General features: G+C 40.5%; 1 protein-coding gene across 3 annotated transcripts in view; it reads right to left on the reverse strand.

Moving 5' to 3' along the window:
• Window positions 1-3,639: 3,639 nt before the first annotated feature.
• SEZ6L2 (seizure related 6 homolog like 2) overlaps window positions 3,640-16,938 on the reverse strand; it is a 38,967-nt gene continuing 25,668 nt past the window's right edge. For 2 of the 3 annotated variants that reach the window (XM_087944982.1, XM_087944981.1), the window contains 6 exons: window positions 16,007-16,198; window positions 13,441-13,632; window positions 13,297-13,333; window positions 11,348-11,467; window positions 9,799-9,901; window positions 3,640-5,758 (listed from right to left, as the gene is read on the reverse strand). In XM_087944982.1, coding sequence (XP_087801108.1) covers window positions 5,729-5,758; window positions 9,799-9,901; window positions 11,348-11,467; window positions 13,297-13,333; window positions 13,441-13,632; window positions 16,007-16,198 — 674 coding nt within the window. In that variant the 3' untranslated portion in view covers window positions 3,640-5,728. The remainder of the gene's footprint in view (window positions 5,759-9,798; window positions 9,902-11,347; window positions 11,468-13,296; window positions 13,334-13,440; window positions 13,633-16,006; window positions 16,199-16,938) is intronic. The other variant, XM_087944983.1, reaches the window with a different exon arrangement.

The following is a 16,938-nucleotide window of genomic DNA, read 5'->3' on the forward strand; positions in this document are numbered from 1 at the left end:
GTCTGGGAAGGTGGCAAATGGTGATCACATGACCCCAGGGCATTGCAACCGTTGTAAAGACACACCAATTGCCAACGGCCTGAATGTGATCACATGACCATGGGGATGCCGCTATAGTTGTGGGTACTAGTTGTAAGCTTCTGCCATTATAACTTTGGCCATTAAATGAATGGCTGTATGTCAAGGAGTACCTGCACGGATGGGCTTCAAAAATGTTAGCAACGGCTTCTCTGCCCGGTTGCTGGGTGGGGGTGGGCATGGTGGGCGTGGCCTAATCGGCCTCCTGCACCACAGCAGTTGGGGGGGGGCATTTTTGCCCTCTCTGGGCTCTGGAGGCTCTCTGGAAGCCAGAAATGGACCCGTTTCCGGCCTTCCTGAACTTCTGGGAGGCCTGTTTCTTGCCCCCCCTGAGCTTCCGTGAGTGCCCTGCACTTACCTTCATCCAAAACAGGCCACGTGGGGACTCTGGGGTGGGGTGGGGGGCAGCCAGGAGTGGGATTTCCGAACTGTGCAGAATCTTAGAGGATCTCCTGAACCCCTGCAAACTCCCAGCAGCCCACCCCTGACTATCTATATTCTTATTGTACAAGCAGATGTTTAACAGAACAAAGTTTTATTTGATATAGGCTTCTGGTTTCAATAGATAGAGATCTTCTGTAACAGGGGTGGGGAACCATGGCCCTTTCATGTCTTGTGGACTTCAACTCCCAGAATTCCTGAGCCAGCCATGTTATAGAACAGCCACCCCTATTACCAGCCCTCACGTTTGGCTGGGACCCTCGAAGGAGAACTCAACAGCTGAAAGTTAAAGTGAGAAACTGCCAAATTGGAACTATTCCTTAAAAAGGCAGTAGTAATCACTTCTGAATTGTAAAAGGAACCACCCATATATAGACATGTCTGTGTCATCATCAGGATTTGATCTCAGTGAAGGTGGCTTTATTTTACCTTAATAGACGACAACTTCCCTACCAAAGCATTTGCCTTTTCAATCTGAATTAAAGTGCTTGTGGTGAAGGAAGTTAAAAAAAAATACATTGTCAACTAACGAAGCAGCGACAGTTTGTCATGTTTACCAATGATTTTCTAGAACATGGCTATAATGATTAAGCTAACAGATCAGGCACAAAGAGAATATTCTATGGCAGGGGTGCCAAACTCATGTCAGAATGACCTCACGTGATGTATCATGACTTTTTTCCCTTTGCTAAACTGGGTGTGGGCGTGGCCAGCGCATAACGCATCCGATCCATGGGCCATGAGTTTGACAGCCCTGAAATCCTTGGTGCTTAGTTTTGTTGTTTCTTTACCCTACTAGATAACACCATGAGTTTTAGGTGTAAAGGTATAGACAGGGAGAAAATCTCACATTCATTAGCACTGATGTTTTCTAGTTGGGTAATGAAATATCTGCAAGAAAACAAGCTCAGAGAGCACCTAGCGCTCCATAGATCATGCACAAATAAAAATGATGTGGAAATGCGGGCCCAAAAGATAGGTGTAGGAGCCAGAAATAGATAAGTGGCATAGTAGTTGTAGAACCACCCACCTTGAGTATGTGTTGCTAACATTTCAAACAAACGACCTCTTCTCATTTTTATCCACAACCATTAGCAGCTGATTAGGTTCCTTTCCATAAATGACTGTTAGCTCAATACATCTTAAATTCTGTTAAAGGGACAGGTTGCTTTTTAAATTTATTTATTTATTTTTGCCTATGAGCTGCTTGATGCAATTTCTAGTTGATTGAAAGAACAATGTCTGTCGAGATTCTCGGTCATCCAGGTCATAGTTGTCCCAAAGGTGCTTTTTTCAAGAGACAACTGGACTTTCTGGTTTTTCTTTGAAGCTTCTTGGATGAGAAGCAAAACGTCTTCAAAGAAAAACCAAAAGTCAAGTTGCCTCTTGAAAAAAGCACTTTTGGGACATTGAAAAAAGAGTCACAGGAGCTGAAGTTTATTTAAAAAGTACTGAGAAACCATTGGATTTCTGTGTTTATTCTTTTGCTTTTGGACCTTTTTCAACACCCAATTAGCCACTGGCTTCTCCCCTTAACTCCATTTCAAAACACAAAGCACACAAACACACAAAACAGGTGTGAAAGTACCGTTTCATGTGTGTTGCCTCTAAACACTTCTTTGCTAAGTTGGATGAACAAACTTGCCCATTGCCACTGTAGAAAGTTAGCACACCACTCTTAGAAGAATGAAATATTTTAGGAAATATTAAAAAGGCAGAATATTATATTTTCCCTAAAGGAGAAACATGTTTCTAAAGACAGAAACTCAAGAGCTTCAGCTCCCTGCCCCAGGTAGATATTTGGTGCCCATTGAAAAGGACTGGGCCAGCCTATCTACAAAACAAAACACCTTCAGCTCCAGGATGATGGGATTATCCTTCAGGGCAAAGCAATTCATCCACAATAGAAACTCATAACAAAGCCCCTTCGTTGCCTCAGCCCAAGCTTCACTGAGATAACCTACAAAATCAGCTATGACCCCTGCATAGTCCCATGGGAGCCTGACAGCAACCAATAGAATACATGCCCTTGCCACAGGAACAGGAAGCTCAAGGGCAAGACCCAAGAGAGGATATAAATAACCCTCACTCTCTACTCCATGTGGTCAGCTGCCCAGGACTTAAAACCCATGTGATCCTGTTCATCAATAAACCATCTTTCCAATCAGCCTCCATGTTTCCAGTGTCTTTTTCCCCACTTGGAACTGAACCAGATGGATATTTCTTCCAATATCACACAAAGAGTACACTCACTTTTTGTTGGACTGTAACAGAAATACAGACACCACAGCTTTTACAAATGGTGCGCTTTATTTATTGCTCCAAAATAAAAGCAAATGAGGAGGAGCGGAAGGGAGTAACCAAAGACACCCCCCCCCAAAAAAATAGAATTGTAAATGTTAGGGATGCAAAGGAGAGCATTTCCCAGAAACTGTCATTTGTGGGAATGTGTCAGGACTGTCCTCCTAGCTTGATAAAAGACCTACAAAGAGGAAGGATAAGTTATCTACAAAAATTGGACTAAATAATACTTTTCACCTTCTTCCAAAATACAAGACTGGCCACCAGGGAAGGGTTGATATAATAACTCAGTTTCACTATTTGGGACAAGGGAAGAGCTGGGAAGTACTATTTTTATGTCCTGCTCCATACTGATAGTAAGCGAGGGGCTTTAGGTACAATATTCTCATTTCCTATAGACCTTACAGTGTAGTAGGATGATTACTGCAATTCCATTCAGATGCTCTCATGTCCTAAAAGAGGGTTTCTTGAAGAGATGAGTTCTCTCAAACAGCTTTAGAAGTGTAGTTTCGTACATTTTGGCACTAAGGATCTTTCCTGTTGTCATACTTAAAATGAAGAGCCACACAAAACGTCAGCATCCTGAAGAAGATACAAGGCAGCCAGTGGCTTTCTGTGGTGTTAATTCAAGAGAGGCTGTCAATAAACCATTTGTATCCTGAAATACTATTTAATCCTTAAAGCAATTGTCTAATACCAGGTGGGCATATTATTTTCTTGTTAAGATACTGCGAAGTAGGAAAATCGATCTTTTCCAGACATAATTACATTACTCTCTTTTCTATCATTCAGAGGGTACTGTAATGAATCAGGCTGCAAAACCTCCAGCTATTTTATTATTTGGGTCAGTACATTGGACAAATGGAAAAATATACACTTTCTTTTTTTTTTAAAGGGCTGCAAAGTACAATTCAAAAATAACAAATATTGTCCTTATAAGCATATGTAAAATTAGTAATGTTCAGTGATTTGTTAACTTTAAAAGCAAATAAAATTATCAGATGCACTTTTATCTTTTAAAAGTTATATGGATCCTAATCATTAGAGAGGAGTGTTTTATTATTAAAAGGCTTTATTCCATATCCAAACAGCCATATGAATTTCATGGGAAATCACTCCTCAAAAGATTTGGGGACTATTAAAATTAATTTTTAGCAATCATAATGGTTGAACAGTCATATTACTTATTCTGGGATGTCTTCTGGTTTTGTGTTAAGAGACAACTCTTAATACATTTGTATCTCAAATATAAAACTAAAGTGATTCCCACAGCCGTTCGGTACTGCTAAAAATATGATAAAGGGCCAATGTGGTCTAATGGTAAAAGGATTTAACAAGGATCATGGAGAACAGATCCAACTCTACCTACAGCCATGGAAGTTGCCTGGATGACTTTGGGCCAGTCCCCTTCTATCATGTTTATCCTAATCCTACCACAGCGTTTTTCTAGGGAAAAATTGGAAGAGTAGGTGCTATAGAAGCCGCTTCAAGAGGAAAGGAATGGATAAACAGCCTAACAAACAAATAAGTGATGTCTGTGGGTGATTATATTTATATCTAACCAAAAGCCCAAGCTTGCTTACTGAAGTTCTACGAAGCTTCTCTTTTCAAGATCTGCATTGTGTTGGTTTTATTTTATTATTCTTTTTGCTTTCAGAGAAGTGGGAGAAATATTAGAAGATTAGAGGAAGAATAACTAAAATATAAGTAGAAAACCCTTGATAGTCAGCACTCCTGTGTGTGTTTATCTGGGCATTGCCCCTAGTTCTGGGGTTCTACAAACATTACACACATGCCCATTATACTGTTCCATTTTGGGGTAGGTAATATTAGGCAAAGCATAGAACAAGAGTAAGAAGCAGTAAGAGGGCAAAGAGATTATGGTACGAGAAAGGACTAAATCTGGTAAAACGATTACATTGTTTTGTCATTGTAGGTTATTTCAACAGCACCAGGCTATAACACCTGACAATCTATTTCTGGAGGCATTGGTGTTCTGTAATTTAGAGAAAGTGTGTCTATAACATCCCCACAAATTTGTTAAAATTGAAGCCTAGTTGCTTTCTGATTGGGCATGTTGCAGCACACAGACCTTACAAAACTCCAACGGTATATAATCTGAACAGCTGAAGTCAATGATTTTATGACCCTGCTTATATTTCTATGATTGTCTAATGTACTCCCAATTTTATGAAGGTAAATTCACCTGAAGAACATGAAACTTGCTTTCATGTTAAGGATTGGGGATCAATATCTTTTCTAATGTCTCTCAGCATTTGGCTTTTTCTGTTGCCCACATCTGGTTGCCACTGATTTTAGGATTAAATATATCTCCTAGTGGTAAGCCACATATATTGAGTTTTAGTGATCTTACTGTACAGCCTTGTTTACAGAGATACTTTTTTCCCCCCCAATGGCAGCACCATTTAGAACTCAGGCCCACTTCCTTAAAAATGGAGTGGGGGATAAAGTATGGAAGAAGGGATGAAGTCAACCCTTTCCTCCTTTTTCAACCACTAAGGGAATGATCGTTAAAATGAAGGAACAGGAAAAGTGTAACGTAATAAATAAATAGAGAAATAAAATGAACAGATAAAGCAGAATAATAACTCTGTGTGTATGTGTGTGTGTGAGAAACACATTTGGCACATTGAAGAGGGTATTTACACGGGAGAAGGGAGTGGTCCAAAGCTGAGAGTGGACAGTCAGGCAGCAACATGGAGAAGAAGAGATAAAGCTGAATTTGTGGGGTAGAAAGGATAAACTCCTTCTCTCCCCTCCATTTTCCCTTAGCCCCCTCCCAAAAACCACCTTCCGCTATTCCCTCCAAATCAGGAATCATTCTCAGTCGTTGATCCTCAGACCTTGTTGGGTTTGGGAGAAGAATGGCAGATCCTCTTAACGTCTTCTAAATGGAAACTTCGTATTCTCTGGTGTCCTGTTAAGTAGAAAGAAAGGGGGTGGGGAAACACCTTAATTTAGAGACAGAATCTCACCAGCCTTTTTCCTTCACCTAACTGACTTTATACCCAAACATCAGAAGATTGTGGCAGGGTTGGTTGATCCAATGTGCCAAGTCCCACCAAAGAGGATAAATTCAGTAAATCATTGTTAAGTAAATAAAACCAGAATTCATCTTAGCATGCTTTCCTTTTCTCTAAAGGGGGCCTTTGGTGATCACTGCTGACAGTATGTGGAGGTATTGGAGGGAGTACGTGGAATCCTCGACTTATGACCACAGTTGAGCCCAACATTTCTGTTGTTGAGTGAGACATTTGTTAAGTGAGTTTTGCCCCATTCTCCGACTTTTCTTATGACCATTGCTGTAACGGTCGTTAAGAATGCAGTTGATAAATTAGTAACCCGGCTGTTAAGTGCATCTGGCTTCCCCACCGACTTTGCTCGTCAAAAAGTCTCAAACAAAGATCACATGACCTTGGGATACAGCAATGGTCATAAATATGAGTCAGTTGCCAAACATCTGAATTTTGATCCCATGATCATGGGAATGCTACAAAGGTCGTAACCGTGAAAAATGGTCATAAGCCACATTTTTCAGTGCCGTGATAACTTTGAACGGTCACCAAATGAACTTTCGTAAGTCAAGGACCACCTGTACTCAGAATGGTATTGAAATGGGCAAAAGTATGCCCATTTCTCTCAAACCAGTAGAAATGTGGCTAAAGGGAAACCCTTATGGGAGAAACGGCAGAAAATCTGTAATGAACAGATTACTGTTGGCCTTAAATGCAAATTACTCAATGCAAGAAGCCTCACGAATAAAATACCTGAATTTTTCCTTCTACTAAATATGGCTAAATTCGACATTATATTTGTCTGTGAAACATGGCTCAATACATCTCTCCCTGACTCCATTACCACAGTAAGAGACTATCATGTTTACCAATCAGATCGTGAAATTCGTAGAGGAGGTGGTGTTGCTATCTTCTATAAAAAGTCCTTACATCTAAAAAATATCCAAGTTACCCAGGAGCTTGCTCTTCCTGAGACCATCATCTGTGAACTATCCTTAAATATCACAATTCGATTCTTACTATGTTACAGAGCACCTGATTATGACATCGAACATGTAAACAAGCTAAATACATTACTAACATGGGCTGCATCCTGCCCATACCCTTTTATCTTTCTTGGTGATTTCAATCTACCTCATATTGACTGGACCCTAAATGAATGTACAACTGAAACCATACACGCAACCTTCTACAATGCTATTACAAATCTGGGACTGGAACAACTAGTAACCAACAACACTAGACTAAACAACTGCCTCGATCTCATCTTCTGTAATAGTTTGAATTTAATTTACGGAATACAAACTAAAGAACCCTTTTCCAGCAGTGACCACAATATGATTGACTTTTGTCTCAACATACGCCCACACAAAAATCACCACAATGATGTAATCCCCAATTGTAACTTAAAAAAAGGCAACTATGATCTTATAGACAACGATCTCTCATCCCTTGATTGGCAATCTCTATTCACTGGATGCAATACTGTTGAAGACCATTACAACATACTTTTACTTGAAGTCAAAAGAGTCATCAAACTATATGTACCAACAACAACTCCCAAAACAAAACAAAAAGCAGATTACCCATGACAATAAGGAAACTTCAATCCAAAAAGAGATCACTCTGGCGAAAAACAAATCTGGTCACATTGCCAATTTCAAAAGCCGATACAAAAATTTATGCCACCAGATAAAGACCGAATGCACTAATTATCACATTAAACAAGAGGAAAACCTTCTAAGCACCAATTCCACCCGTGCTTTTTACAATTTTGTAAACAACAAACTAAAAGACTCAAGGTCCATCCCACCCCTGATAGGACCTGATGGTAAAGACTGCAACGATGACACCATTAAAGCCAACATCTTTAACACATTCTTTGGCTCAGTATTTGTAAACAGCAATGGATCATGCCCAGTATTTCCTAGCCATACCACAGATAACCACAATGATCTAATACATATCGATTTTACAGAAGACAATGTTGAAAAAGCACTACGCAATCTAAAACCATCTCTATCTATTGGACCGGATGGAATATGTGCCTACTTCTTTAAAAAGCTATCCACTGCCATAGCCAAACCTCTAAGCATAATCTTTGAAAAATCTTTCAGGACCAGCTCCTTGCCTAACCTATGGTCACAAGCCACAGTCATCCCCATCTTCAAAAAGGGAGACCCAAGCCTAGTTGAAAATTACAGACCAATCTCCTTATGCTGCATCACCTGTAAAGTCATGGAATCAATTATTAACCAATCCATCATCCTCCACTTAGAGACAAACAACCTACTCTCTAATAAACAATTTGGTTTCAGAAAAAAACTATCCTGTAATCTGCAACTCTTACACTGCAAAAACATATGGACGACACAACCTCGACCAGGGCAAAGCAATAGACGCAATCTACATAGACTTCTGTAAAGCCTTTGATTCAGTGGTACACGACAAATTACTCCTAAAAATAAAATCCTATGGTATCTCTGGACAACTGCATAACTGGATAGAAGCATTCCTGGCAAACAGACAACAAATGGTCAAAATTGGGAGCGTCCTATCAAATTCTGTACCTGTCAATAGTGGTGTCCCCCAAGGCAGTGTTCTAGGACCAACTCTCTTCATACTCTACATAAATGACCTCTGTGATCATATTAAGAGCAATTATGCGTTCTTTTCGCTGATGATGTAAAGCTGTTCAATACCACAGACAATACTGCTACCCTAACAAAAAGATCTTGACTATGTATCAGAATGGTCAAAACAAATGGCAACTTCAAATCTCAACAAATAAATGCTCTGTCTTACATATTGGCAAAAAAAATCAGAAAATAAAATACAAGCTGAATAATCAAGATCTTGTTGATGACCCAAGCTCTGTAAAGGACCTTGGAATACTCACCTCTAATGATCTAAGTGCTAGAGCCCACTGCAACTACATAGCCAAAAAGGCATTAAGAGTTGTTAACCTAATCCTACGTAGCTTTTTCTCTGGTAATATCACACTACTAACTAGAGCATACAAAACATTTGCTAGACCAATACTCGAATACAGTTCATCAGTCTGGAACCCACATTACGTATCTGATATTAGCACAATTGAGAAAGTCCAGAAATATTTCACAAGAAGAGTTCTCCACTCCTCTACTCGTTGTAGAATACCTTATGCCACCAGACTTGAAATTCTAGAACTAGAAAACCTTGAATTACGCCTGCCTTCGGTCTGATTTAAGCATGGTATATAAAATCATACATTGCAATGTCCTACCTGTCAATGAATACTTCAGCTTCAACCATAACAACACAAGAGCAAACAATAGATACAAACTCAAAGTTAACCGCACCAAACTTGATTGCAGGAAATACGACTTCAGCAACAGAGTGGTCAATGTCTGGAATACTCTACCCGACTCTGTAGTTTCTTCCCCAAACCCCAAAAACTTTAACCTTAGACTGTCTACTATTGACCTCACCCCTTTCCTAAGAGGTCTGTAGGGGGCGTGCATAAGCGCACCAACGTGCCTACCGTCCCTGTCCTATTGTTTCTCTTATTCTTTTATTTTTCTTATATGTACCCATTTCATGTATTCACAACTATGTATACACTTATACTTATTATCTTGTAAACAATTGGCAAATCAAATAAATAAATAAAAATAAATAAATAAACACATCCAGGTTGCAAAATGACCACTTGATGGCAGTATGGGTAGGAACCGCTATATTTCTTCCAAGAGATCTAATGGCTAACTCTAATTTTACAGCCCAAATCTGGGATAAATAATCTATACAGAACTGCAGCAGGATTGCAAGAGATTGAAAACAGCAGTGAGAGAGGGGAAAATGAAGAACCGGAATAAGTCAACTCTCCTTAATCAGAGCTCTTAAAAAAAAAAGGGGGGGGGGTACTATAGAACAATGGCTTGGTTGAGCCTCTGCAGCTCACCCCAGCCTCGTAGAGAGGGTTGTTGAAATCAGATTCTACAGTGATGGGGCTGTAGCTGTGAGAGCTGGAAAAGGAGAAGCCAAAGAGAGTTTTTCCTTGGAATCTGCAGGAAAGTAAAAGAAGAAGAGAGTGGATTGAAACAATCAGCATTTACCAGTTTGGAAAATCAGATTCATTTTAATGGTACAGCTCCATGGATTGTATCTTACAGAAGTAACCCAGTGGAGGAGATTATATACTTTGCATTTGGATGGTTCAGAATTGGTCAACAGCATTTTCAAATGCAACGACCTTCTCTGAGGGAATTTGATAAACCAACTGTCTGATTGGCTATTAAGCAGCTTCCTATATTCTGTGCCCATCCAACATTTCAATCACATTTTCTTTTTTTAAAAAAGAAATTATTCAAGTTTATTATAAAATACAAAGAGAAACAAAGATAATGGGGGAAAGGAGGAAGGTAAAGAAAAGAAGGGAGTGTGAGGTAAAAGGTGGGGAAGCGACTTCCAACTTGTTTTGGTGCAGTAAAATACAAAATTTCAGTGACAATGTCCACATTTTTGCTTTACTTATTTAGTAAGTATCAGCCAAAAGTATCACAACAAAATTAATCTAACCATCAATCACATTTTTGTCCAGATGTTGACTTTATTTTATACCTGAGACCAAGGCCATTCAAAGAAACAAAACTGATAAACATTCAGTAGGATACTCTAGCTATGCTTAGTGGCAGGCATGGACAGGGGCTAATACTTTCTAGAATTCAGAGTTCCCCAACCTTTCCGGCTTTGTGGACCAGTGGGGGGATTTCCATGGCCTGATTCCGAACATCTCAAGCGCCAGGAGTGGGCCATGGCCTGGGAATTGAAGACCCTGTTCTTGAAGGTGTAAAACTTTAAACTTGCTGATTTGGCAGGATCAAAGCTCCTTCTGGCCATACATGGGGAGCTTTTATTATAACTTGATATATAAATGATCTTGGTCTTGAACTGATTATACAATTGCAGTATTAAGTCATTTTCCTCTCTTTTAAATGTATGTTGGGAAGGCATTATATATGGTTTTAATTAAAAGCAGTGAGGTATTCATATAAAACCAGATAACTCAAGTTCATGACTGGAAGGCATTTTTATGCTACAGTTTAAACTTAGAAACCGTGTGTGTGTGTGTCTGTGTGTGTGTGTCTGTGTGTAAAGGAAAAAACTGCTTTTCTGTGTAAAATGCATTTCCAATGTCACCAAGTAGACAAATTATTATAATTGTCTCCTTGCTCCTGGGAATTTGAACTGTGTAGGGTTTTCAGGTTAAAATATTTGAAATGGAATTAAATTCCAGTTCGCCTCTATTTACAATTAAACAACATCTCTGTCTTCCATAGTCACATTGTAGGGGAGATGGGCTAAATAACAGATATAATAAAACAAAACAAAACAAAACAAAAAATTAAATAAATAAATAATGCGACTTAACTGGAATCAACTCACAGAGTCTAATGGCACTTAGATGCCCACTGAGTAAAGCAAACAAAAATTAATTTGATATGACTCACTTCGTGTAGTAGATGTAGATGCCTCCAATTAGCAGGATGACGAGAATGATGGGGAGGAAGATTGCCAAGGCAATGTTGCCGCCTTCCATCTGGTGGGAAGGATCTGTGGTCTGGGTGACTACAAGAAGAAAGAAAAAGGTGGAATGTGGGAGGTGTGTGTATCAAACATTCCACTGAACTTTTTAGAATAGAATAGAATTCTTTTATTGGTCAAGTGTGAATGGACACACAAGGAATTTGTCTTGGTGCAAATGCTCTCAGTGTATATAAAAGAAAAGATACGTTCGTCAAGAGTCAAGAATCATCAGGTACAACGCTTAACAATAGCCATAGAGTACAATAAGCAATCAAATCATACTAGGAAACAGTCAATAAAAATTGTTAGGATACAAGCAGCAAGGTTACAGTCATACAGTCATAAGTGGGAGGAGATGGGTGAAAGGAAGGATGGGAGGATTAATAGTAATAGTAATGCAGACTTAGTAAATAATTAGACAGTGTTGAGGGAATTATTTGTTTAGTAGAGTGATGGCAGGAAAAAAACTATTCTTGTGTCTAGTTTTTCTGATATGCAGTGCTCTATAGCGTCGTTTTGAGGGTAGGAGAGTTGGAGTTATGTCCAGGGGTCTTGTAAATATTTTCACAGCCCTCTTTTTGACTCGTGTAGTATGCAACTTTTTATTTCATTTTATTTTTCAGAATCTATAGCCCACCCCAATCCCAAATGAACTAAAACAAAACCCAAAAGTATAACAATAAGGAAATTAGAATATGTCAAAGACAGCCACAAAAAAACAAACAAAGATAACTTGTGAAATAAAATCCAAAATAGGTGCCCACAGCTGGGTTTGAAAGGTCATTAAAAAGAAATGGGTGTAACCTGTTTCTAGAATTACAGCAAGGTGGAAGTTGCATGTATTTCTTGGGAGAGAATATTCCATAGGATGGGAGCTACTACAGAGAAAACCAGATATGTCCGTCCCCCCTCGGGGTCTTTGAGAGGGGAAGGACTCCAGGCCTCCTCTGAATGAAGGGATGAGATGGGCAGATTACATTCAGACAAGGCATGGATTGAAGTATCCTGCACCATTTTAGAGCTTCAAGTGTAGTGACCAGCACGTTGAATTGGATCTGCAGGTCTATTGGCAACCAATGCAGTCACTGTACTATAAGTGCAATTCTATACTGGTGAGTTGTGTTGGCAAAAATCTTTCTGTTGCATTTTGTACCAGCTGCACCTTCTGGATTGTCTCCAAAGACAGCCCCATTTAGAGCACACTGCAATAGTCCTATCAATTGGACATAAGTCATGAGTTTACTGAGGTCTGGTACAGGGTCTGGCACACCTGGTCCCCTTAGCTACGACTTCCACCTGCTGTTTGAGCAGAAGAGAGGGAGGGAGGGAGGGAGGATGATAATGATAAAGACTAGAAAACCTAGAACTACGCCGCCTTCGGTCCGATCTAAGTATAGGATATAAAATCATACATTGCAATGTCCTACCTGCAAATGAATACTTCAGCTTCAACCATAACAATACAAGAGCACACAATAGATACAGACTCAAGGTTAACCGCACCAAACTTGACTACAGAAAATACGACTTCAGCAACAGAGTGGTCAATGTCTGGAATACTCTACCTGACTCTGTGGTTTCTTCCCCAAACTCCAAAAACTTCAACTTTAGACTTTCTACTATTGACCTCACCCCTTTCCTAAGAGGTCTGTAGGGGGCATGCATAAGCGCACCAATGTGCCTACCATCCCTGTCCTATTGTTTCTTTTTATTTTTCTTATATGTACCCATTTCATGTATTCATAACTATGTTTATACTTACACCTGTTATCTTATAATCACTTGACAAAATAAAATAAATAAAAAATAAAATAAAAAATCACAATGCTTGTCATCCTCCCAGAATCCCTTCCCAAGCTTCTTCCCACTCACCTCCAGTTTCCGGTCATCCAATAACTCCTCATAGGCCACTGGTGGAGAGAAAGAGACCATTTAAAGAAAAATGTCAGGCAAACAAAGCAGAGGGTCACAAAACAGCGAGTGAGAGCCATATTCGATGGGGAAAGGGACCCCATACCTTTGCAGAGGGGTGGCTGGCTGGTCCATTGGGATGGATGTCCTGGTATGCAGGTGATTGTCACTTCTCCTATAAGCTCAAAGCCCTCATAGCAGAAGAAGCGCAGAGACTCTCCTGCTTGGTAGTGATGCTTGTAAAGAGTTTGGTACCCGTTCTCTGGAACACCGGGGTTCAGGCAAGGCTCATATTTCACTGGAAAAAGGAAATGGGGCCACAAAGAGTTTCAGGAAACACATTTGGCCCTGAGGCCACAGGTTGACTATCACTGATAGAGGAGACAGTAGAAGCCAGACCTGGGCATTTTATGCCCCCCGGGTCACATCCAGCCCTTTGGCTGTCCCTGTATGGCCCATGTGAGGTCAATCAGAAATTAGAAATCAAATGTAAATAAGATATAACCTGTATTCTTACCAGTATGGCTAATCAAAATTGTTCTTTCCTGCTTTTTTTTATAAAGCAATAAAATTAATATTGAGCAGAATTAAATTCAGTCTATTGTCTGTGCAAGAGGCAACTTTTTTCAAGAGGCAACTGGACTTTCTTGTTTTTCTTTGAAGACGTTTTGCTTCTCATCCAAGAAGCTTCTTCAGCTCTGACTGGATGGTGGGGAATGGAAGATCGTCCTGAAAAGCTTGAGATCTTCAACCAACACAACATCCCTTCATGCTTTTAACCCAAGAATACACTAAGGCAGAAGCTTGTCCACCGCAACGATAAAACACCCAGACACAAACTGAGCCACCTGCAGTACCATGCCATGAGACATGTGCAGATCTGTACATTGGTGAAGCAAAACAACCACTTCCTAAATGCATGGCACAACATAGGAGAACAAACCCATCAGGAACATGATTCAGTAGTTCATCTGCATTTAATAGCAATAGCACTTGGATTTACAGTATGCACTGCTTCACGGCGCTTGTAAGCGGTTTACAGAGTCAGCCTATTGCCACCAACAATCTGCGTCCTCGTCTTACCGACCTTGGAAGGATGAAAGGCTGAGTCAACCTTGAGCTGCTCACAATTGAACTCCAGGAGTGAGCAGTATTGAATTCTAATGTGACTGTGTCACGACTCTCTTAAAAGACAGTGGTCCACATTTTGGACAGAAAGGACCACTGGTTTGAAAGAGGGGTCAAAGGGGCCATCTATGCCAAAATTAAACAGCCCTCTCTCAGCAGAAGAGGAAGGGTGCGATGTCCTCTATTTCCAATCTACACCACCGTCCTTTCAGCACTTCTAAGAAAGGCGCCTCCACATCCATTTGCATCACTCAGGTGATCCTGATGATACAGATAAAATCCAGGTGGCCTTAACGACTGACTCGCTCACTAAAAGAATGCAAATGCCTGGCTGTTTGCAAGGAGTATAAATCCTTCCATTCCCCACCATCCAGTCAGAGCTGAAGAAGCTTCTTGGATGAGAAGCGAAACGTCTGACAGTATTGACATGTCTTTAAGTAGGGATGTGATTCAGGAGCTTAAAAGTGTTTTTATGCTGCTCAGGTCTTGGCAAGCTTGTTCTACGGGATCAGTGATATATTTCCTGCTTCTGATATCCTTAGAGAAAAGGGCATAGTTTCCCTTCCTATTTAAACACATAAAAAATATACTGAAGTGAACGAGCCTTATATTAATTAGAGGATCACACCAAGAAAATCCAATACAGGTAGTCCTCAACTTATGACTGTCATGGAGCCCGGCCATCATGGTTGCAAGTGATAATGGTCATAAAACATACCAGTCAAATAACCAACCCAATTTTACCACCTTTTTGTGGTGGTCGTTAAGTGAGCATTGCGGTCATTAAATGAACCAAAGGCTTATAATGAATGAAGTTTTGCCAGAAACCAAAAGTTAGTGTTGATGTTTGAGAAAACTATCTTAAAATGTGTCAGGGTAATGATGATTTAATAGCTGACCAGCTGCTGTAATGTTGTAATACTGTAGTGTTGTACTGATGATGCAATGGTTGCAATGAGTCAGCAGGGATATTTGACTGCTACCACTTTAAGAGGCTGTAATATAAGAGAGACCTGTGAGGGCGTATCTCTCTCTCTCCATGTATGCTTCCATGGTGTAGCTGGTTACTGATTGCTGTTTGTTCAAGGCCTGAATCAAAGCACTTGTATGTATATATGCTTTGTAGGGATAAAACCACTATATGTAAATACAAACCTCTTTGTACTGCATTTGCTCCTGGATTGTCTCACCTAGTCACACTGTGCACACTCTAACAAAATGCAATGATGTGACTGCAGGATATGCAAATGGCTGTAAATGTAGCCATGCTGCTGAGCCCCCAAAGTTTCATCATGTGATGGGGGGAGGGGCTATCAGAACTTCAATCCAGGTTGTAAATAGCCCCAAGATAGCTTCACCATAACTTTGAACAGTTGCTAAGTGACCACTCATAAGTTGAAACCTCCCTATAGCCAATCAGACCAGCTAAACTCTTGTCAAAATGTACAGTCCTGTACTTTGCTGCTTTAAAGACCCTCCCAGTTCTTCTCAGTCCTTCTCTCCCTCCCCTCCATTTGCCTTTTCCTTCCCCTGCTTTTACTTACAGACACACTTGGGTACTCGGTCGCTCCATTTAGGGGTGCCCGTATCCCGGTTGTAGCAGGTGAGTGTGTTGCTCCCTTCCACTACGTAGCCCTCATGACAGAAGTACTGGACATGAGAGCCAATGGAGAAATGTCGGTCTGAGACGCTCCGTTTCCCGTTGCTAATCTCTCCAGGATCAGCACAATTTATAACTTGGGGAAAGAAAAGGTGTAATTAAGTGTGAGAAGGGGCCACTGTACTTCCCTCTGGTTCTCAGTTCAGGAATCATATCTGACTATGTGAGTGCCATTCTACTCCTGGAATGTTTCAACTTTCCTTCTGAAGTGACGCAAAGACTCTACAAATGATGGACCAAAAGCTCTATTAGAAAATCCAAAATGGTGCATCAAAGTTTTCCATAGTCCACGCTGATGTTTATTTATTTATTTTAGTTATAAATAAGTGTATATACCCACCCAACTCACATATAGGCGACTCTGGGCAGCTTACAAAACTAAGAAACCCTACCCTATAATAAAACCTATTAAAAGAAAAGCCTACACCTCACCAGTGGTGGTACTCTACCGGTTCAGATGCCGGTAGCATTGATGAGTAGCGAAGACCGAACCGGTTCTATTCACCACTCTTTGCTGTTGGGCCCACCCGCCCATCTGGGCTCCCATATTCACCTTTATTTCCTGCTTTTGCAGTGCAGCTGCTTTGCACGGTACATCAGAGTACTGTGCAGCAGCTGCTGAAGCGACAGGGAGAGCGCAAGATTGCAGGAGGTGAATTGGTAGGTGCACCTGCGCAAAGTGCGCATTTGGCGCGCCCACCAAGCCACGCCCACTGAACCGGTGATAAAAATCTTTGAATCCTACCACTGCACCCCACCCCATCTCTCATGGCAGCAACCTGGGTGAAACCCCACCCCCGGAAGAATAAAATAGTT

The sequence above is a fragment of the Notechis scutatus genome, chromosome Z, assembly GCF_049901735.1.
Source record: "Notechis scutatus isolate UNSWTSFEM ecotype Mainland chromosome Z, rNotScu1.2, whole genome shotgun sequence".
Taxonomy (NCBI): Eukaryota; Metazoa; Chordata; class Lepidosauria; order Squamata; family Elapidae; genus Notechis; species Notechis scutatus.